The sequence below is a fragment of the Zootoca vivipara genome, chromosome 5, assembly GCF_963506605.1.
Source record: "Zootoca vivipara chromosome 5, rZooViv1.1, whole genome shotgun sequence".
NCBI classification, from domain to species: Eukaryota; Metazoa; Chordata; class Lepidosauria; order Squamata; family Lacertidae; genus Zootoca; species Zootoca vivipara.
The window spans coordinates 28,845,680-28,870,034 of NC_083280.1; the positions used below are offsets into that span (position 1 = coordinate 28,845,680).

At 42.2% G+C, this 24,355-nt stretch overlaps 2 protein-coding genes across 2 annotated transcripts in view; both read right to left on the reverse strand.

Moving 5' to 3' along the window:
• Positions 1-13,194, reverse strand: part of DAW1 (dynein assembly factor with WD repeats 1) — a 31,515-nt gene extending 18,321 nt beyond the window's left edge. Inside the window, exons 1-6 of the mRNA XM_035133427.2 lie at positions 13,100-13,194; positions 9,464-9,536; positions 7,054-7,198; positions 3,107-3,165; positions 2,395-2,517; positions 1,787-1,886 (exon numbers count right to left, since the gene is read on the reverse strand). Of these exons, the coding sequence (XP_034989318.1) occupies positions 1,787-1,886; positions 2,395-2,517; positions 3,107-3,165; positions 7,054-7,198; positions 9,464-9,536; positions 13,100-13,139 (540 nt within the window). The 5' untranslated portion in view covers positions 13,140-13,194. The remainder of the gene's footprint in view (positions 1-1,786; positions 1,887-2,394; positions 2,518-3,106; positions 3,166-7,053; positions 7,199-9,463; positions 9,537-13,099) is intronic.
• Positions 13,195-17,221: 4,027 nt separating this feature from the next.
• Positions 17,222-23,704, reverse strand: CCL20 (C-C motif chemokine ligand 20). Its single transcript, XM_035132619.2, has 4 exons — positions 22,016-23,704; positions 21,427-21,541; positions 18,884-18,961; positions 17,222-18,407 (listed from the first exon to the last, which is right to left on the reverse strand). The coding sequence occupies exons 1-4, from the start codon at positions 22,116-22,118 to the stop codon at positions 18,368-18,370; spliced, it is 336 nt and encodes a 111-aa protein (XP_034988510.1). The 5' UTR covers positions 22,119-23,704; the 3' UTR covers positions 17,222-18,367.
• Positions 23,705-24,355: the final 651 nt, after the last annotated feature.

Here is a 24,355-nt window from a genome sequence, read left to right on the forward strand (position 1 = left end):
TGAAGTTGAAAATATTCAGTGATTTCGATACCCTACTGGATTCCTGCCCGGGGATGACGCTGCTTTGGTCATCCCTGCTGGAGAGGCGCATTTGGCGCGATGGACGTTGCCCGATCGCTATGAACAGAACTAGGCGGCGCTTGAATTCTTTTGTGATCCGCAGAGTGTTATCCTTGAATGGCCGAGTAGTCTCGCACCCAAGCCTAAAACAGAGTGAAGCAGCCCTGTATCGTCATGACGGTGTACATCTGTCGCCTATGGGGAATGATATCTGGCTAGGAAACATAATTACGGGAATCCACGATTGGCTACATGTTAGTGTGCATAACTAGGCGAATAAGAGATTAGGACCACAGCCTCCCTTAATAACGTTATAATATTAAATAATTAAATAATGTCTAAGTTATACCCACAAATTGGCAAGAGGGTACTACATGTGAGCGGATTGGCGGCGAGCCAGGGGGGGCTCGAGTGGCGGTTAGGCGTTGGAAATTTGCATAACAATCAGTTGGAGGAGGGGCAAGTACGTCATCAGCTGCCCTATCTTGGAGAGGTAATTCCGTTAAAGGATTCCGGGGGCGAGGCTTGGTCCTGAGCCTGGAGTTGCCTGGGCCGTAAGGCACGCCCCATCGGTGGCCACAGGAGGAGCTCTAGTAGATCTACGTCGCGGGGCTCCTTTCTGGTGGTTAACTTCTCACAGACTTCAACACACGGGTTGGAGTCGGATATAGTCTGGTAGGTTCCAACGCCTAAGCCAATTCCGCTCTACATGCATATTTAATAAAGTTGTGGCCTTAACCACCCAATTAATTAAATCTTAAACCTGGTGTCATGAGTCTTTATTCTGGGGAAGGAGGGCATATAGCCACACAAAGCCACTTCTGCGCGTGCGCCGGAGGTGGGGTTGTGGGCAGCCCGACTGTACCATCGCGTAGGGGCTGAGAGTTCAGCCCCTGCGCGATGGTGCGCTCCCGCCTGCGTCACACCCCGACCGGCCAATGAGGCCGGGAGGGGCGGGGCCACGCCGCTTAAAGGCCTCCGCAGGCGGGAAAGCTCCCTCTTCCTTCGCTGTTCGCCGGAGCGAACGGTTCACCCGCCCGCCCACCCCTTAATAAGAGGCAAGGGGACGCTGCTATGGACGTCAGTTGGTTGCCCTGGCTGGCCAGGGGGCTGGGTAGGATTTTTCCCATACTGGGTTAGCCATGATGGGTTTTTCGCCTACCTCGTAGCATGCCGTCACAACTTAGGTTAGGCGGTTAGGCGTTGGAAATTTGCATAACAATCAGTTGGAGGAGGGGCAAGTACGTCATCAGCTGCCCTATCTTGGAGAGGTAATTCCGTTAAAGGATTCCGGGGGCGAGGCTTGGTCCTGAGCCTGGAGTTGCCTGGGCCGTAAGGCACGCCCCATCGGTGGCCACAGGAGGAGCTCTAGTAGATCTACGTCGCGGGGCTCCTTTCTGGTGGTTAACATCTCACAGACTTCAACACACGGGTTGGAGTCGGATATAGTCTGGTAGGTTCCAACGCCTAAGCCAATTCCGCTCTACATGCATATTTAATAAAGTTGTGGCCTTAACCACCCAATTAATTAAATCTTAAACCTGGTGTCATGAGTCTTTATTCTGGGGAAGGAGGGCATATAGCCACACAATAGTAGCATGTAATGTACTTGTTAGCATAGTTTCACTGAGAATAACAGAAAAAACAACACTTAACTTTAAAGTGGTTTTTTAAAATTAGATCGTTCCATATATAGTGATGATTATTCCAAAGGTCCTGTACTCACTATTTCTGCTGTGTGTCCCCTAAAGGTGTAATAGCACTTTCCTGTGTCTACACTCCATAATTTGCAGGTCTTGTCAAATGATCCAGTCGCAATCTTGTCACTAAATTTTAAAGAATGAAACAGAGTACAGGGGGAAAGTACAAAAATGATTTACAGAGAAAAATAAAAATGATTTATATGTAGAGTACCAAAGAACGTGGTGGCGCGTGGGTTAAACCACTGAGCCTAGGGCTTGCCGATCAGAAGGTCGGCGGTTCGAATCCCCGCGACGGGGTGAGCTGTTGTTGCTTGGTCCCAGCTCCTGCCAACCTAGCAGTTCAAAAGCACGTAAAAATGCAAGTAGATAAATAGGTATCACTTTGGCGGGAAGGTAAACGGCGTTTCCGTGCGCTGCTCTGGTTCACCAGAAGTGGCTTAGTCATGCTGGCCATATGACCTGGAAGCTGTACACCGGCTCCCTCGGCCAGTAAAACAAGATGAGCGCCGGAACCCCAGAGTCATCCGCAACTGGACCTAAGGGTCAGGGGTCCCTTTACCCTTTACCAAATAAATAATGTGCTGAGGCCATCTAGGGCTTTAAAGATCAAAGATTCTAAAAAGTTGCATACCCATACGGATTATTGAAAGCAATTGCATAGACCACATTCCTATGTCCTTCCAGAGAACGTAACTCTTCTCCTGAAGCAGTGTCCCAAAGTTTGCATGTTCTGTCATAGCTTCCTGTGATAAAACTAGAGCGGACAAGAAGAAAAGAAGATTTAATAAATATTTCTTCCCTGTTCCTCACCCCACAATTTAAGCCACTTCTGACTACATTGCTAAAGCATCTCAGATGGATCAGAAAAAATACAACTTCTTGTGAAATTACTCTCAAAATATTACAAATTACTACTGTCTTCTAAGTTCCTCTCAATTAATGACATAAAAAAACATGTTGGGTTTTTTTGTAATTTACGTATTTCCCCTGCTCCCCATTCACTTTTCTCAGTTGATCTGATGAAGGATCAAAGAACAGGCAAGAAGAGTTATAAGGAGAACAACTGAGGATTTAATACAAGGGGAGGGCGGCAAAACAAGAGATATCGTACATTTTTCACTGTCATTTTGCTCTATTTTCTTTTACAAAATAAGAATTGTTACTAAATATGTTGGATTTTTGCATTTCCAATCCTACTAATTATCTTAATAACCCTTTTTTGAACCAGAATCTCAGCAGAGGAAATTACAGACTATAAAATACTATACTGTACAGTATTCAGTTTATATTTAGATAAGCCTTGGTAGATCATGCATAGTTTGAATTTAAACACCCAAACTTACCAAGAACCTGATTTGTTAAAGGCAACATTAGTCAGTGGCAATATATGAGCCCGGAGTACCTGAAATTAGAAAATTAAGGTAGTATAATTTTCTTTACATTCCTAGGTATTCACCTTCACAAATCTAAATACTTAAATATTATTTTAATCAATGGGAATGGCTAAACTAAAGTTAAGCACTTTTAAGTCACATTGATCTCAGTTGTGTTGTTTTAAGAATACATTTACTTTTCCTATTGAACTCAATGGGGCTTTGGCTAGACTAGGCCCATTTGGATTAAAACGTTATGCTATAGCAGCGTGTTGTATCCATGACACATTCAAATCCCTATTAAGTTACGACAGCTTGCTACTATGCTGGGAACACCACCAACAAAAAACCTTTATCGCCCAGGAAACTGCAAAGAAAGGTATAGGTTTACACCAACTCTGTCTTCATTTAGGAGGTGTTGCTGGCAACTGCAATGTGCTATGAATTGAAAATGCAACACTAGTCCTCTTTCCAATTATACTCTGCATACCCTTAATTATTCCTTACGCTCAAGAGATTTGTGTAGTTCTTATTACTGCACAAGAAAATCACTACCAGCAGCACTCTTTATTACAAGGATGGAAACGCTCAGACCTGGGGACCAAATGCAGCCCTCCAGACCTTTCTATCTCAGCCTCAGGACTCTCAGCAGGCCTCACCCCTTCCCCTGATCAATAGCCCTGATCTGTAGCCTCCTTGAGTCCTTTGCCTTGCTGAGATAATGTTTCTTGTCTGCCTGGGTGAAGGATTAACAGATGTATGTGTGGATACAGAAACCTGTTGTTATTGCATGGCTAGAATGTAGCGTGCTGTACAAAGGAAAGAAGCACACTGGTGGCTCTGGATTCCTCATCCCTGGTTTGGTACAATTCAGGTAAAGTCAGTTTTGTCTGTACTGTAACTTTCTTGTAACAAACCTTTGAGTAATTAACTATACATATCCATTATTCCTTCTTCCAATACTATTACAATCTCAGATATTCAAAGCTCAACTGTCAGAACTGGATCCATGCCTCTAGGTGAATTAGTGGAAGGTACTGTATAACTCTTAAAAGATTTATCTACAATGCCTGACTTTGAACCATCTTGACAAAACAAAAGAAGGGAATATAGATTTGGAATTATGAAGTAGCCTGTCTGTGGGGTCATGAACCAACCAAGTTCAACATTTATTTTTTAATTAACAAAATAGCAGTCAAATTAACAATGTGAAAGTGTGGAGCACTGCAATGACATTACACTGAGAGCCAGTGTAGTGTAGTGGTTAAGAGCAGTGGCCTCGTAATCTGGTGAACTGGGCTCGCTTTCCTGCTCCTCCACATGTAGCTGCTGGATGACCTTAGGCTAGTCACACTTCTCTGAAGTCTCTCAGAGTCTTTGTTGTGGGGGAGGAAGGGAAAGGAGAATGTTAGCTGCTTTGAGACTCTTTCAGGTAGTGATAAAGTGGGGTATCAAATCCAAACTCTTCTACATCAGTGTAATCACCTTTTTAAAAATGAAAATAAGCCAGTATTCAAGAAGCTGGTGTTAAGACAATGACTAGAAAGAAAAACTATTTCTGAGGCCAACTGTGTGAAAGCACTTAAAAACTCTTAAAGTTGAGCACAAATAGTGAGAGAATGTGAGAGACACCCCTTCCTTATACATATTATCAAGAGCAGATTGCACCAACATTGGATCTGTTGATCTGGGTACAAAGAAAGAACATATTCTCAAGCATGCATGGGATGTTTTGTGAGTGTACCTAATTTGACATATTTTCATCAACAGTCAAACTCACTGCTGTCTTTCCACAAACAGCTTTTTACTGGTCTACAGCATGGAGCAGCTCAACCTTCACAACAGACCCCCCCACCCACCCTGCACCCTGCTCAGAAGCAGAAAACAGCCTTATATTGCTAGACAAAGGATACAGATCACTTTTCACTGCTTGGGGAAAAGGGGGGCCATGAAAAAATCAGCAAAAAAGAAAGCCTCTCCCAAAAATTGACTAACTTATTGAGCTCAGTGTTGTGCTGTTCTTTAAAACCATCAGATCCCCAAATTTCAGCAACAGACTGTCTGTCAGCTGGTGCTCTAGAAGAGACAAAGATCCTCATGTGTAGATAAACCTCATGCTGCTAGATGGAAGGTAGTATGCTGTTCTTAAGAGATCTATCCACACTCTTTGACATCAAATGCAGATGCAGAAGTGATACCAGTAATAGCTCTGGTTCATATTTAAATCAAATTTTCCCACACACCTATTCTATATAGACCATCCCTTCATATAGTTTTCCTATGATTTCCCTCCTACCCCCATACAAACACAGGCTTTCTGAGAGTCTGTGCTGATTGTAAATCAGCCCTTAACCACATAATGCAGCAAGGATATGTACATCAAGCACTACAACTTATTTTCCAACATGCTCGACTACTTGTATGTATTAGTCAGCTCCCAGTGCCAGTCTCTTTCAGCAGAGATAACCAAGGGAGTGATGAGTGAGCTCCCTGGAGAAGCTAGGCTCTGGCTGAAATCCTCTTTCTGAAAATCAGCAGCAATTAACTTGCTGTTTAGGTAACTCAACACTGCCATCTGGCAGTGTGAAAAAGGTACTGCAGATTGTGGAAAAGCTACTGAGACTGACAACAGACAAAACACCCCCAATTCCACCACCCACAGGAGTTGTGGTTGTTATTAAATGTATTACCCGCCCCTCATCAGCAAGTCCCAGGGTGGGTTGCAACAATTTAAAATCCAATAATAAACACAGTTAAAAACAACTTGCAATCACAGAATCAGAACTGTGTGAGAATTAATATATTCATGTGATCTGTTGTCAGAACAGAATATTAGGTAAAAAGCCCCAAACCACTGCACTCAGGCTTGGCCTTCCAGATGACATCTTCCCCTGAGCTCATGGGGCGCAGAGGCAGTGGCAGTGCTGTAGTCATCAGGGCAATGGCAGTGAGTCTGGGAGAGCTCCAAGCTAGCCAAAATGGCCCAATAAGTTATTGTCACCACTGGGAGGACACCACTGCCTCCACCCCACTCACAAGTTACCACTTGCTTCTACTTACACCTTTACAGAGTCTGTGGACCAGGGCTGCACAACCTGAGAGGCACCAACCCGAATGCAGCCCATATTCATGCATGGTGTTCCACTAGGAGTTTGATAAAGCTTCTTCTTCTGCCAGCCAGGAGCAGCAGAAATTGAACTTGAAGCAAGCCACAATACATTGCTAATTGGCATTCTCTTGGGAAACTGGGACACAACCAGCTCAGGCCTGCTTACCCAAACACAGGAAACACCAACATGTAAATTACCACGTTCCTCACTCATAAGCTGCTTCAGTATACTCTAACACGATCCTTAGAGTACATATTCAAATAAAAAAACTAACACCTGCAATGGAATGTTGCTGTGTATCCTTAAAAGGGTGCCAGCCAGCCCTTCCCTCCTCCAGAATTCCATCCCTACAACCTATTATCTATTGTTGTTGTTGTTTAGTCGTTTAGTCGTGTCCGACTCTTCGTGACCCCATGGACCAGAGCATGCCAGGCACTCCTGTCTTGCACTGCCTCCCGCAGTTTGGTCAAACTCATGTTCGTAGCTTCGAGAACACTGTCCAACCATCTTTTCCTCTGTCGTCCCCTTCTCCTAGTGCCCTCAATTATCTATTATCCCTCCATAAATTCCATGGCTACAGAGCATGCTCACTGGATTGTGTGAGGGTCTACGGCAAACATCTGTTTATGCAGCATAAGCAGGCTGGTATCTCCTCCTTTCTCAGCAACCCTGTTTTGGCTCCATTTCTGCCAGCTCTCACAATGACCTGAGAGCAGGACAGTTTAACCAACAGCCATTTAAAACCTCTAGTTTCTGTGTATTTATGTAACTGAAAGCAAGTATCAGAAATTATCTCATGACTCTTACCTTAAAAAGATAAAATTTGTGGTCCACCTGTTGTCCTAGTTTCTCTTGCAGTCGCAGTATTAAATGTACAACCTGGTCTTTACGTGATGCTGTGATGAGAGGTTCTGCTTTTCTTATATCTGCTACTAAGGCTTCTACATCTGTACTAAAGTAGAATAATGTTTAAATATATTAAAACACAATTTTCATCTCCTGAAGTTAAGAGAAAATTAAATCCTTCTGTTGCTTGTATCAACCAGGGTGAAAGGGGGAAGGGGAGTCATTCTGACATTTTCCCATGTGCCAACTGCAGATATTATCCTTCAGAATAAGGGCAGAGTACAGATGTCTTCTATTTTATCTTTCCATAAAAACAGATGTACATTGATTTACATTGAACTCTATGGGATTTACTTCTGAATAAACACATAGAGGATTGGGCTATGTCATAGAAGCCTCAGACCACACATCAGTCAGGAAGATAGATACAAAATTTCTTGCCCCCCACATAAGAAGTAGACAGCCACTGGAAATTCCTGAGTTCACCTAGAACAGGCATAGGCAACCTTGGCTCTCCAGATGTTTTGGAACTACAACTCCCATGATCCCTGACCACTGGCCCTGTTAGCTAGGGATCATGGGAGTTGTAGTTCCAAAACATCTGGAGTGCCAAGATTGCCTATGCCTGACCTAGAAATACCTAATCCACACCAATTGTAAAACTATTTTTTCTAGGTTAGGCCTTGCATCTTTTGAGTATAAGACAGGTTTCCCATTTTTCAGTCATTTTATTTACAAATTTAATGTAATGTACTTGAATTTTAATGTAATATAATGTACTTGAATGTGATTAATTTTGAATATTCTGTATGTTTAGGTCTTTTCTAGTGACTTGTTTATGCAGGTTTTAAAACAAGTGGTCAGCTCTACTCTGCTGCTTGAATTTAAATAACCTCAGTGACAGCACTCATATTTGTTTTTTGTTTTAATTTCAAACAACATGCTAATTTGTCAAAAAATATCACAGTCTTAAAAAGTTTAAACAAAATAAAAAATCCTTCCAGTAGCACCTTAGAGACCAACTCTAAGGTGCTGCTGGAAGTATTTTTTATTATTATTTTTTGACTGCGTCAGACCAACACGGCTACCTACCTGTAACTTTAAAAAGTTTACTTTGGCATTGTGTTTCTCAGGGTTAGTCATGGGAGGTAAGGAGTTAAAATTCTCTTTAAGCTGAAAAAACAAATCCTCTAAAAATAATCACAAAGCTTTTGGTATGTTAAAAGCACAGCAGCATCACAGGGAACAAATATACAATTTACAAAACTAGATCCTGTTTGTGAAGGATTTCCGTATGGATAGTCTCAATGGTGAAGGATATATGTTCCACTAGGGAATATCATCCATTGAACAGATGGAATTTGTCCAGTATGTTTTCCATACAGGTCACTGACATGCTCAAGGACTACATTTGTTAGGTATGCTAGCAAATGTATATTACATATAAGATGCTGAGTTGGATCCAGATGGAAAGTTTAGCTCCACTGAATGCTTTAGTCACACTGAAATAAATATAGGACTTAAAGCTAGCCATCATGACAACCTTATCCCAATTATTTCAAGGGGACTTCAGTATAATTAATCTAAATCTAACCCAATGTCTGTTTTCTGAAAAGTTTCTTTGACATATTCAATTTAGCACAGGAAAGTTCCCAGGATCAAGTCTTAATTGTGGCTTTGAAAGACGCCTTTTGCATGCTCCTGCCAGTGCACATCAAGTAATCAAGGCAGAGGTGTGCAAGAGAGGTTTACAACAAATATGAACACCAAAGCTAATATATATCTTTATATGTCTAATTCAGATACACTTTATGAATGCTGGAGATCTTCTTACAAGACATGAAATGCATCTTATATTTGTTATTCACATATATCCCATTGTGGGAATACAAAGTTTTAGAACATAGGAAGCTGCCTTACACTGAGGAAGACCATTCATCCATCTAGCTCAGTATTTTCTATGCTGACTGGCAGCAGTTTTTCAGAGTTTCAGACAGAGTCCCTCCCAACCTCACACGGAGTTGCCAGGGATTAAACCTGGAACCTTCTCTATGAAAGGCTACAGCCCTTTCCAAAAATGCTGTAATTTCAGCAGTTGTGAAATGGAAACCACACACCCTTGAATTTTCAACCCTATGAAGTTTTCATTGAAAGTAGCAGTGATATTGCTAGATATGCCACAAGAGATAGGATTGGGCACTAACACCTCAATCTTAAATGACTGACTTGGAAGAGGATGATTTGACAGCATGATTGTCTTATTCCATATGACCAAAACACTGTAATACATTTCTTAGCTGTTTAGCAGATTTGTATATACAGTATTAGTAAAGTTGTTCTGTTTCAATATACAACAAAAGATAATACTCACGCAGCACTGAGATCCAGTAAATCTATAGATTTGGTTTTCACTTCCCCACCTTGAACATATTCCAAAATAATGCCTTTGAAGAAGCAAAACAAGACAATTATTAATTGAGTATCAAGCTAGGTTCTGATGGCACACAGTACAAAGACTGACCTTCTCTTTGATTAAAAAAATCCTATTGATTTCAGTAGCAACACATCTAATTTAAACCATATAAGGGAGCAGAATCAGGCAGACATATTGTCATTTTCTGTAGTGACACATGGTAAGACACAGGTCAGGGGCCAAAGAACTGTGAAACCAGATGCATATGCTAAAGGCTCTTTGAACTTATGGTCTTCAACAGCAACCCCCATTCCACATGACAAGCTGCTTTTCAAATGGGAGGGTGTTGTGATATGGCTTGAGGATTTCCTGTTCAAAGGGGAAATGCCCAAAATTCCACTGTTCATGTACAAGCCCACACAATCCTACATCTTCTCAGATGTCCCTCTATGTGCAAAGGATTCCCAGTCACTGAAGCAGCTCTTTTGAACTTCAGCTAGTCTTCACATAGAAAAAATAAATACTGACTCTTATAACCAATGTAATTATTCATGATACATACAGAACTCTGGATCATCCGATAGAACACCACATCATTAACTTATGGAATTCTCTGGCACAAGATAAGAAAATGAGAACAGGAAAAAGGTCCAGGAAACAGCAGAAGTACTACTGTAAATGGAGCAGGAAGCTTTGCAAGTGTTTTGTTTTTGTTTTAAATAAAAAGGTAGATCAACCCTGCCAAGGTGAATGAAACATACAAAATTTAAAGGCTTTGTAAAATAGGGGGCAATCATTGTAACTCTCTCACACTGATGTTACAAATACAATCCATGTACATACACAACACAGCAGAAGCTCTAATTAGTAAAAGAACCCAATTTTCCAGCAACAAAACTGAGTGGTGCAATATGTGATGCCCCTGAAACAGAAATGCTTCTTTTAGGAATACTGTACCAGTGTGGTTCCTGCTACAGCTGAGTTACAGTACTGTAGCTTGCATAAGCCCACTTGTGTTTGCTCATGGCAAAGGTTCAAACACTTTAAATGGGTATTTGCTGGTCTGAGTAATAGACCTGGGAATTCAAAGCTTACCCTCTAAGCCACTATACTGCACCACTACCTAATGCAAAGTCTGCTTGATTAAACAGATAAAACTGAGTACTACGGTACTTCAGAAGCCCTATGGATAGATGCCAAGACTCTGAAGATGCTGAGAGTAATTAATAATTATGTCCGAAGGTACCTTTTTAATATTAAAAAATGCAGTCACACTGCTGTAAGGTAAAATAAAAAAATTCCTTCAGTAGCACCTTAAAGACCAACTAAGTTTATATTTTGGTATGAGCTTTCGTGTGCATGCACACTTCTTCAGATACTGAAAGCTCATACCAAAATATAAACTTAGTTGGTCTTTAAGGTGCTACTGAAGGAATTTTTTTATTTTGCTTCGACTCAGACCAACACGGCTACCTACCTGTAACTAGATGCTGTAAGGTAGTTTAAGTAGCTATATTCCTAGTTTATGCATCAATAAAATTCTCAACTAGTGTTAGATGCATTTATCTGAAAGCAAGTATTAATGCTTCTATTGCAAGTTATGTCCAAATAAGTTTTTTAGAAGATTTCTGTTAAATAAATGGTCATGGCCATCTAAGACTGATACTTTCAGGTTACTGTAGGATCATAGTCCAAACAACTGATAGTATAGAAAAGCAGAAGCTACTTCACCAACTTAATTTACCAGTTTGAGATCTTCCAAATATAAAAGTAAATCTGAAAAATATGACACCCTGTCTAATATATATAACAACTGAAATATACATAGAAGCAAACTGACTGCCACATTACCTTTATTGCATTCTGTGTGTAATCCAGTTACAAATAATTTGTGGATTCTGTATTAGGCTAATACTTTTATATTAGTCTGTTGTTCCCTATAGGAAACAGTATGATATATACCATTATTTGGCTTACGACTGAATTGTCAATGTTACCCAAATGTTTGTAACACTAGGGATTTAGTAGAATGCAGCTTTTCTGCAAGTCACCTCAGACATCAATTCATAAGTAATAAATCATTTCAGCTGACAGCAGCTATGGCTTTTTATCTACCCATGGTGCACAACCATGAGCTGAGTACTTTATGTTCCTACGGTCTGTCATATGCTAAAGTTATCTTGGTTACCATAAGGTACTTTTAGTTAAAAGTCCACAACTATTAAATGCCAGAAGCCTATGCACTGACTTCAGCACAGTGGTCAATACAACTGTCCATCAGAACCATCTAAATGTCATCCTAGGCAACCACAAGATGAAGCTGTCACAGATAGAAAAGGTCAGACAAATAGGACCCGATTATTTTATTTATGACATTTATATTGCATCATTTATCCACAACACTGAATGCAGCACACATGATTTTCTTACCCATCCTATCCTCACGACAACCCTAAAAGGTAGGTTTGGGATGAGATAGTCACTTGGAAAGCTTAATGGCTGAGTTGGGATTGGCCCCTGGATAAGTGGTACCTCGGTTTTAGTACACAATTGGTTATAGAAGTCTGTACTTAACCTGAAGCGTACTTAACCTGAAGCGAACTTTCCCATTGAAAGTAATGGAAAGTGGATTAATCCGTTCCAAGCGGTCCACGGAGTACTTAACCTGAAGCGTACTTAACCTGAAGTGAACTTTCCCATTGAAAGTAATGGAAAGTGGATTAATCCATTCCAGACGGGTCCGCGGAGTACTTAAACTGAAAGTACTCAAACCAAAGCGTACTTAAACCAAGGTATGACTGTAGTAAACTAGCACTCTTAACCATGAGACCACACTGGCCCTCATTGTGCATTATTCTGGTACATCTTCAATGTGCGGGACTCATTCACAAAAGTGCATTTCATGAGGTAAGTTCCATCTTTGAGCACTTGCAAGTCACTTTTCTTTTTGAAATCTCCCCTCCCCTTCCTGCGTTTGCCTTTGATTCCCCATTAGCTATTAATTTAATTTCTAAAAAGCACAAGAACATGTTTGAAACAAGGTTCCCCAAAAAAGTAGGCAAGGTTACTTAAGTTAAGGAAAAGGCACTCTGCATAACCTCAGATAAACTATGTTTCTATTGTTGTTGTTATTTCACATTTCATGCTCGAGGCTGCAATCTTGTGCTCGCTTATCGATTTTGCTTGCTTGCTTACTTCTTTAGAAGCACTGCCAGTCCGCCTTTCCATGCAATATGTTAAACGCATTAAACCTACTACGGAGCAAGCTCTCATTGAAGACTGAATACAACGGAGCTTATTTTCCATTCCACACACCTGCTGAGCAAATAAGTTTCGGGGCTCAACCCTTTCAATTAAACCTTTTCCCCCCACTCTGCGACTCTTTCCCCTCCACATTTGTGTTTCCCGGGGTGTGATATGTGTGTGTCATTGTATATATCTATATCCGTTAACCCTTTCGCCCCCGACCCCACCATCCCCGCCTTTCCATCGCCCACGCTTGCCCGCCGCACGTAAGGCTTCCCCGTCGCCATTCCCCCGCTCCCCAACTTTAACATTGACCTCCACACTGCCCTGCCCTGCCCCATTCCGCACCCGGCGGGTAATATCTTAGCAAGAACCGCTTCAGCTTCATCTCGTCCCGGGCGGCCGAGGCCTCCAAGCCGGCGCCGTTGTCATAGGAACCAGACAAACCGACGCTCTCCGCAGCGCGCAGGCGCGGCCCGGGACCACCCCCGCCCCCTCTCCTTCGCCGCCCGCAGCTACTCCGGCTCCGCCCTCAGAGGGCTGACTTGCAGGGGTCGGGGCGAGAGGCTGCATTGTGCGCGAGCGCCGTGGGAGCTTGGCGCGTTTTTTGAGCCCGTTGCTATGGCAGCAGGGCGTGAGGGGATAAGTCACTTGCTTCCCGTTGCCTCACAGTGGAGGTTTTTTTTAGGGGGGGGGGAGTCGTAAGAGGAGTTAGGAGAGGAAACCGCGCCAGAGGGTAAGGGAGGGGATTGCATCGCGATGCTATGAACCATTATAGCGCCTATAGTAGCCCAACTGACTTCAATGAGGCTTGCTCCTAGCTAAAAGGAAGTAAAGTTGCACTACTGTGGCATGATCCAAACCAGGAAGAAGCCCCCTTGAACTCGACAGCATGCGCTCACTAGAAAATGTGAAGGAAGGAGCGGTAGCCCCAGAGATACTTCAAAAGGTGCAGACAGCTTTGTGGGTGTTTCCTAGAGAAGAGCTTCCCTCCTGCTTTCGCAACAGCATGTGCAAAATTTTAGCAGATGACGCCTACCGGTATTACGTTCGAGGAATGATCGGGTGCTATGATGAAAGGCGTGGAGGTTTAAAGGTTGTGCAGAAGGAATGTCAGAAGTTGCATCTTCTGTGTATTAGTGCTGGGCAGGTAGAAAAGTAATCTTTAAGCAGTTTACAGGGATGCAATAAATCAGTTAGAACCATAAAGCTAAACTTGTTAAAATGCCTTTGAGCCATGCATCCAAGCTATGGGGGCCCACTAACAGCGACTCCCTCTAAAGATATTGGTGATTGGGCAGGGATATAAGGCAGTCCTTGAGGTATCCAGGGCCTTGTAAATTAGTACAAGAGCTTTCAACCTGGCATGGTAGTGTATTGGCAGCCAGTGGAAAATTTTTAGTACCAGAGTTATGTGCTGGCAATGGTCTGTCCTCTTTAACAGCTGCAGCATTTTGTAACAGCTGGAACCCCCAGACCAGGCCCAAAGGTCGCACCACAACAGAGCACATTGCAATAACCAAGCATCGAGGTTACCAGTGGAACTGAGGTATAGCAGCCCTTGCCCCACCCTAATTATTTAAATGCTCTTTATCGGGATCACAAAATTCAGTATAGGATTTATTAACCTCCCCATCCCCAAGCACTTGTCAAATACCCAATTCCTCTAATTTCGGATGTGACAACAAAACTCACAGCTGCCTCTACTAGTAGAAAGGACATGATACTAACTAACCATTACTATGCCTCCAAACAAAGGGGAATGAAGCAGGAAAAACCTCAATCACACCAAAGTCACTGGAAATTATTGAGACTTTCTGTAGCTGCTGTGGGATTAGTTTATAAGAACAAAGTATTAGTTATCTCAGAAACAATAAAATCTAAAAGAGAATTTATCTAAAACATCTTTCTGCAGCTTTGGAGAAAATCAGCAAGTTTGCAGAGAAATACTTCTGCAAAAGAGCAGTGACCCTGTACTCTTTCCTTCAATTGTCAATATTAATTAATCCTGATCACATACCCAAATAAATATTGGTGGTGATCAATGAACCTTCAAATTATTCATATTGACAGTATGAACAAATTTATATACTGTGGGAAATATATGCACAGTGAAAAAGGCCACGTTGTTTAAAACTTGAAAAGAAAATTAACATTGTAAGTCAACACAAATATGACATAGGTCAGAGTTTAATAAGCCACCACATTTTCAAAGCATTCTTATGACTCCCTGCTGTTTACCCTTTGAAGATAAATATTTCATGCTTCAAAGTCAGGAAATAAGATACAATAGCACAGGGGTTTTAAAAATACTTTGGGGGATAAGAATGCTTGGCTTTTTGAATGGGTTTGTTTGTTTTATTATCTTATTTGCACTGAAGAATGAGGTGTTTGTATTAATGAAAAAATGCTTCTAGAGCAGGCATCCCCAAACTTTGGCTCTCCAGATGTTTTGGACTACAATTCCCATCATTCATGACCACTGATCCTGTTAGCTAGGGATCATGGGAGTTGTAGGCCAAAACATCTGGAGGGCCGCAGTTTGGGGGTGCCTGTTCTAGAGTGTTCTGATACACACAAGAGTATTTTGTTTGAAATCACTTGCTGGTTCACTTAGGATTAATTCACACTAACCAGCAGAGGTGTTTGCTGTGAGCATATTGGTTTTGGCTCTGCAACCGTCATGAAGTGGGAAAGGAAGTGGTGGGTCTGTAAACATGCAGCAGAGACTTGTTGTTGTTGTTGTTGTTGTTGTTGTTTAGTAGTGCCCGACTCTTCATGACCCCATGGACCAGAGCACGCCAGGGACTGTCTTGCACTACCTCCCGCAGTTTGGTCAGACTCATGTTCGTAGCTTCGAGAACACTGTCCAACCATCTTGTCCTCTGTCGTCCCCTTCTCCTTGTGCCCTCCATCTTTCCCAACATCAGGGTTTTTTCCAGGGAGTCTTCTCTTCTCATGAGGTGGCCAAAGTATTGGAGCCTCCGCTTCAGCATCTGTCCTTCAAGTGAGCACTCAGGGCTGATTCCTTCAGAATGGAGAGGTTTGATCTTCTTGCAGTCCATGGGACTCTCAAGAGTCTCCTCCAGCACCAGAATTCAAAAGCATCAATTCTTCGGCGATCAGCCTTCTTTATGGTCCCTTTCACGGATCACTGACTTGTCGTGGTGAAGAGGCTTGAATAACTCAGAGAAGCTATGAGCTATGCCATGCAGGGCCACCCAAGATGGACAAGTCATAGTGGAGAGTTTTGACTAAACATGATCCACCTGGAGCAGGAACTGGCAAGCCACTCCAGTACCCCTGCCAAGAAAACTCCATGGACAAAGAGGCAGAGACTTATTAGGAAGGTGCATTCATGGCTTCTCATTTGTCCACTCTGTCACCATGACTTTGCAATAGATATGGGGAACCTATGACCCTCCAGATGTTGTTGGACTATCATCAGCTCCAGTCAACAAGATCAAAGAGGATTAATTCAATCCTTGGGTCATGCTGCAATCCAGCACTCACAGATTGGAAACCCAGAAAGAGGCTGGTTGATGCCAACCCACACCCTGCATTACTGCATAATTTTTTCAGGCAGCACTGTCTGAAAAAGTCAGCTTTTTCAGCAAAGAAGTCAGCTTTTTCCAATGGCATGCCACCTCTGATAGAGCTGCTGCCAGCAAAAAGATAATTAAATTTCTACATATTAGTTCTCCCTTTTGGATTTCTGGGATGGATAGTAGAATCAGTGTTGGGCCAGGAATCTATAATATGCTCCTTTACACTTCAAATTAAGCTAAAAATGGAATGCCAGATCATTAATCTACCATGCTTTCTCTTGATATCCAAAACAAGCATTGTCTGAGACCTTGGTTCCATAGAGTGACTTCAGCAAACTTTTTTTAAAACAACAACAACAACACTACTTCATACACAGCATATAATTTTCTAGGCAGTCCTGAGTGGCTAGGTAGCCGTTTTGTACTTTGGTGCATGCATATTTACTGCTCAGGAATCTCAGACAATGAAGAAACGCTGAAGGGAATGATTTTCATTGAAATGGGGAAAAGAAGCCTAACAAGACATCTTCAGGAGGAGGAGGTAGTGAGTAAAAATACAAATCTTGCATATACCAATTATCCCTTATTTACAAGGAAAATACCTTATGGTCTGACATCTGTCCCCGGTAAAACACTTTCCCAGTACTCAAATATAAAATAGGGACTCTAGCAGACCCCCTTTAAGATTTTGAGGGGGCCTAGGGGAACAGTGATCAAATGATGTAGAGGGGGGATTAAGAGGGTCACTAATAACATCTGTAAACCCCACCCTTTGACTCACCCTTCAATTTTAGCCAAATTATGCCCATCCCCTATAACTACTGAGAAGACTGGTGCAAAAGATTAGGTTGGCTTTCTCTTAACACCACTCCCTGTTCAGGCATTGTTGAATGTTCATTTGTGGAGTTTTCTTATCATTCACTCTTGTCTTTAGCCCTAAATACATAATATCCACAATACAGCATAGGCAATATTATTGCACGATATAAGTTTATTTGTTCATATTCCAGTTTCTCTTACATGTTTATTTATTTATTGTATTTGTTATTTGCTTTTTTCACAAGGTGACCCAAAGCAACTTGCATTAAAACCACTTAAGGACACCTAACAAGCATCTAAAAACACAGAGAAAACAGATCAGAACTTACTGATCCCACCCCACTAAGAGAGGCTACCCTTTGGATTTTGAGCCAAAAGCCCAGGTAAAGAGAAAAGTCTGCCTACACCTAAAAATTGATATGTGCGGTGCCAGGCATGCCTCCCTTGGGAGAGTGCCTTCCACAATTTAGGGGCCACCACTGAAAAGGCCCAATCTCGTATTACCACCCTCCAATCCTCCCATGGATATGTACTTGTATAGCAACTTCTGAATCATCTGGGAATCACAGGTAGGCAGAGTGTTTTGCGCTCATGTCCAGCTTGCAGGCTTTCCACAGGTGTCTCCTGGCCACTGTGAGGACAGGATATTGGACTAGATGAAGCATTGTCTTGTCTTGTGTTCTTCAAACATTAAAAGGTCTATATACCTAAACCTACAAATCTCTCTCTTGCTCTCTCTCCGTGTGTGTGTGTGTGTGTGCATGTAGCAACATATGCACAATGGAACTGTTATATTATTCATCTAAAAATAATGTCCAAGCAAAAGCTGCAGTTCAGAGATAACATGCAATAGGACAACAACTTTAAAGTTTTGTAAAGTTCTTTTTTTATAATCAAGCAGTATATAAATTTTATAAAATAAATATTGCAAATGAGTAGTACACCTGATGTCAGCAGCCTTTTGCCAATGACAGTGATCATTACCATCTACATCATATGGCAGACTTGTGCACTTGACCCAGTGAGGAACACTAGAACATGAGTTAATCACAAAATGTGAACCAGCATAAACAAACAAAGCAACTTGGATGGGGTGCTCTATTCAAACAAATACTTGATACAATATGAATCAGTTTTTGTGCTTCCAGAAAATCCAGGGATTGGTGGTCAGCAAGCACACAACAGTGTACAGAAGTATGATTTCAACCTGGTTTAGTTTCTTTGACCAGGATCTGTCTCTTGCTTCATTTCAAAAACGGTGAAACTGTGAAAGCTTATTGAGTTTTTTACTGTAAAAAGAGAGAGAAAGAATAAATAAATAGGTAAGCTAAATTTTCCCTTGCTTCCATACAGCTCTCCTGTCTTATATACAAAAACTGAAGAACCCGTTTCTTCTAGATATTAGTGGAGGAGACCCCTCATCTTCCCTCACCATTGACTATACTGGCTGAAGATGAAGACAGTTGGAGTCTAACATCATCTGAAATAATAGGATCCTCTAGCTGCCCTATATCTATAACAGTGCAATCCTAGGTATGCCTGTCAGAAGTTAGTCCCACTCAGACTTACTCCCAGGCAAGTGTGCACAGGATTCCAGCCTTAAGCTGCTGTCTCTTCCTAGTAGAGAAGTGAAGAATGAAATGTTTCATTTCCACAGTGTGGCTCACCATCCTTAAGCACAGCTGTGCTATTATAGAAACCTCCCATAGTTAATATTCTGACATTTTTGCTTTGCCAGGGCAACCAATTCTTCCCTCCTACTGACCTCAACAAGTGGAGCTGTTTCTTCACCCAAGGATCTGTGGGATTTGCGCAAGCTCTCAAGCCACCCTTAGTGTGAAATCTAGAAAGAGCAAAAAATATCAGTTTTAAAATAAACAGTTACAATCAGTAGAATAAAGCAGAAAGGTCACATCTTCTAAGATAACAAAATCAGCATGCTGTTGTGGGGGGTCCTTTCTCACCCCAATGTGTAGCACTGGGTTTGCTGCATACAGAGCCTATTACATGGCAATCAATCACCATAGTATGGATTGAAGCTGTCTGGGCATTCTGTGTGTGTGTACAAACTAAGATGGGAAGAGATCCTGAAACCAACGAATGCAAAAAAATAAATAAATAGGGGAGGTGAAGAGGAATGGAGTTGTCTCATGCATTGTTAGTGACAGCATGAAATTTTAGTGCACTTTGCATGGGAAATGTGAGACGGGAAAGCTCCCCTGAGATTCTCCTGCAAGCTGTGTTGCTTGACTGTTTTCAGTTGCATTCAACTGGAAAGGCTTAAAAGCTACTAAGAAACAACAACTGAAGTTATGTACAGTGTAACTCTAAAGTTGTGTACACTGCAGATAAGAAAACAAAAATACTGATATCAAAAATAAAGAGATACTAAAAATAGCTCAGCTACAAGCTCTGAAGTGGAAGGCCAGTGGAAGTGATGGTATTCCAGCTGAACTATTTAAAATTTTAAAAGATGCTGTTAAGGTGCTACACTCAATATGCCAGCAAGTTTGGAAAACTCAGCAGTGTCCAGAGGATTGGAGAAGATCCCAATCCCAAAGAAGGGCAGTGCCAAAGTATGCTCCAACTACTGCACAATTGCGCTCATTTCACACGCTAGCAAAGTTATGCTTAAAAATCTGCAAGGCAGGCTTAAGCAGTATGTGGACCGAGAACTCCCAGAAGTGCAAGCTGGATTTCAAAGGGGCAGATGAACCAGAGACCAAATTGCAAACATGCGCTGGATTATGGAGAAAGCTAGAGAGCTCCAGAAAAACATCTACTTCTGCTTCATTGACTACGCAAAAGCATTTGACTGTCAACCACAGCAAACTATGGCAAGTTCTTAAAGAAATAGGAGTGCCTGATCACCTCATCTGTCTCCTGAGAAATCTCTATGTGGGACAAGAAGCTACAGTTAGAACTGGATAAGGAATAACTGATTGGTTCAAAATTGGGAAAGGAGTATGACAAAGCTGTATATTGTCTCCCTGCTAAATTAACTTATATGCAGAATTCATCATGCGAAAGGCTGGACTGGATGAATCCCAAACTGGAACTAAGATTGCCGGAAGAAATATCAACAACCTCAGATATGCAGATGACACAACTTTGATGACAGAAAGTGAGGAGGAATTAAAGAACTTCTTAATGAGGGTAAAAGAGGAGAGCGCAAAATATGGTCTGAAGCTCAACATAAAAAAAAAAAAACTAAGATCATGTTCACTGGTCCCATCAGCTCCTGGCAAATAGAAGGAGAAGAAATGGAGGCAGTGAGAGATTTTATTTTCTTGGGTTCCATGATCACTGCAGATGGTGACAGCATGCATGGTTCTTTGGAGAAAAGTGATGACAAACCTAGAAAGCATCTTAAAAAGCAGAGACATCACCTTGCCGACAAAGGTCCATATAGTTAAAGCTATGGTTTTCCCAGTAGTGATGTATGGAAGTGAGAGCTGGACCATAAAGAAGGCTGATCGCCGAAGAATTGATGCTTTTGAATTATGGTGCTGGAGGAGACTCTTGAGAGTCCCATGGACTGCAAGAAGATCAAACCTATCCATTCTTAAGGAAATCAGCCCTGAGTGCTCACTGGAAGGACAGATTGTGAAGCTGAGGCTCCAATACTTTGGCCACCTCATGAGAAGAGAAGACTCCCTGGAAAAGACCCTGATGTTGGGAAAGATGGAGGGCACAAGGAGAAGGGGACGACAGAGGATGAGATGGTTGGACAGTGTTCTCGAAGCTACGAACATGAGTCTGACCAAACTGTGGGAGGCAGTGCAAGACAGGAGTGCCTGGCGTACTCTGGTCCATGGGGTCACGAAGAGTCGGAAACGACTAAACAACAACAACAACAAGCTCTGACCTTGGTTATGAGAAATGCTAATTTATTACCATCTTAGGTTTCTCAAGTTATACAGGGTTTAACTATGGGATCAAAATAATGTTTCATTGTGGCTGCTAGAAACACAGTACAGTGGTACCTCTACTTACGAATAACTCTACGAACGGAGCTCTGTCCGCCATCTTGGATGCGGTTTAGATAGGATTTTTTCTACTTACGAATTTTTAGATAGGGTTGCTTCTTCTTATGAATTTTTCTCCCAATGCATTCCTATGGGATTCGACTTACAAATTTTTTCGACTTACGAATGTGCATTCGGAACACATTAAATTCGTTAGTGGGGTACCACTGTATTTGAAGCATTTTGGAGACCTTTTTTTGAGCTAAACCCCTGGATGATTGGGCATCTATTTTTACTCTCCTTCATTGATACAAGTAATTGTTTCATTTTGTCAACTCACATGACAGCATTGATGTCACAGACTTCACTGGAAAGTTGTTCTGTGAACCCTATGATAACCCGGCGAGGAATAGGCTTCTTGGTATAGGAAAGACAGCAATCTTGGTTGCTCTGGGCTGGTGTGAGGAAGAAAAATATACATTGATTAATTAATTTAAATTATTGCTTAGGCTTTGCCAGCAGGTCCCAGGGCAGATTACAAAAAATTATATTAAATTTAGGCACAAAGTAACATTTTCATCTCTATCATTGTCTTTCCTAGTGCACACATTTTTGATCAGTTTGCTATCAAATAGCAAGCATTTCCAATAATGTTATAGACTTTCTTCTTCATTGTTGAGTGCCCAGAAGTTGATGAACTAGTTTAGCCAGTGGTCAGGGAAGATGGGAGAAGTATTCCAACAGCAGATGGAGACACAAAGTTGAAGTACACTATTCTGGACTAGTCTTTCTTTCTTTCTTTCTTTCTTTCTTTCTTTCTTTCTTTCTTGCCATTGGGAATCCTTCTATCTTCCATTTTAATTTGCAGGGCACATACTTCAGCATCACAAGGAGTCCTGGAGCAGGAGGTATCCAGAAACACCACTCACCTTCACACATGCCCAAGAGTAGCAGCAGACCCACCAGGACAGCTAAGGACACATTCTTCATGTTGAAGCCAGTCATCATGATCACGCTGCTGCTTATGTGCATCAAAAGAATTTGACTCTTCAGATGTGAGTGAACTAGCTTCAGTCAGCTTATTTATAACACCTGTTCGAGATCTCTGGCAGTTCACCTAAGGCTGTTTGTTCCGCTTTGCAATTATGGGGATTTCCCTCTTACCTACTCTAGTTAGCTGATTTTATAGCATTGTTTGAGCGCTGGTTAATTAATATAGGGATGTATGTGCAGCCAAACAGAAGAGGGAATAGAGCCTTTTTGTGACATCACCATTCACTGACAAAAGTCCTGAGGAGTGGCAGGTGCAGGAAATTCCAAAATACTACTTCCCAAGTAGGAGGGGGGAAATAACACACATTGTGTTTATTCCCTGGAATATCAAGTAGGTGTTAGGGAACTGTGGAGTTTCCCCTCCTTTCCCCCATCATTTTTCTACATCATTCGCATTTCCATAGCTGGGGTACCAGAGTCTGTTAGTGAATATTAGAAACCAATAAACAGTAGTATTTAGCTAATTTTGGGGATATGATGAAGGGAAAGTACAATCTGAGAACAGTGGCAGAGGTTAGCTTATGCAAAACAGCGTGGCTGGGCTGGCTAAGTGCAGAACCATTAAAGAACCATGGAGAACCAGGTGCTGCACCATTAAGGGTTGTTGGCAATGCAAAAGAACTGTACTTCAGCCCCCTCCCACTCCAAGGAGTGGACAGAGACAGGATAACTGGCCGGTTGCCAAGGTGACGGGGGGTGATGTCACAGGAAAATTTGTCCCTTTAGAAAACTTAAAGTTTGCTGGGAAAGAGTGGGGCAGAATTCAATGAGCTGCTGTGGAGGCGAGAAGCAGGAACAAAGAGATGGCACATAGGATGGTTCATTGGGTGATGGGGAAGGACTAGCTGCTCCTGAGGTGAGGATGCTGTAAATTCTGTACTCCATCTACACTCAGGTTGTAAATAAACCATATTTCACAGGCACTGTCTTATTTCGCCTTGAAGAGACACAGACCCTTGTTGAGGGCCAAGACCCCTGGAATTTCGTGCACTGCTTGGCAGAGATTGGGGGGGGGGGTTGTTAACACTGGTGTTAGAAGTGAGATCTGTGTTTCCTAGGGGAAAGGCCTAGGAGCAAAGCGTGTTTGACCTTTGTCTTCAGTGGCTTGAGAAAAAAGGCAACTCTCTCCAAATGGCGATTTGCAACTGAATACTATGTGATCTAAGTTAGGTTCATAACAGAGCCAGCAGAGATACATTACTAGTTAATTACCAACTTGTTAGGCACTTACTGGGAGCTCTTACTTAGCTTCAATGGTAATTTCCTATGTTAAACCTTAAGCAACACACATACAGAATCATTTTCCATTTCAATGTACAGTACAATTAAACAATGATTGTTGTTGTTTAGTCGTTTAGTCATGTCCAACTCTTCGTGACCCCATGGACCAGAGCATGTCAGGCACTCCTGTCTTCCACTGCCTCCCGCAGTTTGATCAAACTCATGTTGGTAGCTTCCAGAACACTGTCCAACCATCTCGTCCTCTGTCGTCCCCTTCTCCTTGTGCCCTCCATCTTTCCCAACATCAGGGTCTTCTCTTCTCATGAGGTGGCCAAAGTATTGGAGCCTCAGCTTCAGGATATGTACTTCCAGTGAGCACAGGGCTGATTTCCTTCAGAATGGATAAGTTTGATCTTCTTGCAGTCCATGGGACTCAAGAGTCTCCTCCAGCACCATAATTCAAAAGCATCAATTCTTCAGCGATCAGCCTTCTTTATGGTCCAGCTCTCACTTCCATACATCACTACTGGGAAAACCATAGCTTTAACTATACAGACCTTTGTCAGCAAGGTCATGTCTCTCTGCTTTTTAAGATGCTTTCTAGGTTTGTCATCACTTTTCTCCAAAGAACCATGCATGCTGTCACCATCTGCAGTGATCATGGAACCCAAGAAAATAAAATCTCTCACTGCCTCCATTTCTTCTCCTTCTATTTGCCAGGAGCTGATGGGACCAGTGAACATGGTTTTAGTTTTTTTTTTTTTATGTTGAGCTTCAGACCATATTTTGCGCTCTCCTCTTTCACCCTCATTAAGAGGTTCTTTCAAGGGCGTACCCACCATGCGGCAAGTTAGGGCAGCTGCCCTACTCTAGAAGCAGGGCTGGTGGGCAGAGGCGGAGCACAGCCCGGCGGAGCGCGAGTTCGCCATTCCCGCCGCACCGCGCCGCACCCTCCCTCCAGCTCCCCGTCGCGCCCTCTGGCAAGGCCAAGCGCG

What these genes read in the sequence shown, in the direction of transcription:
- CCL20 (XM_035132619.2), bottom strand. Translation starts at nt 22,118, where the DNA reads ATGCACATAAGCAGCAGCGTGATCATGATGACTGGCTTCAACATGAAG. An exon ending in TGTGACATCAATGCTGTCAT is followed by an intron (nt 18,962 to 21,426) that starts GTGAGTTGACAA and finishes TGCTCTTTCTAG; the next exon opens with ATTTCACACTAAGGGTGGCT. An exon ending in AAACAGCTCCACTTGTTGAG is followed by an intron (nt 18,408 to 18,883) that starts GTCAGTAGGAGG and finishes CTCTTTTTACAG; the next exon opens with TAAAAAACTCAATAAGCTTT.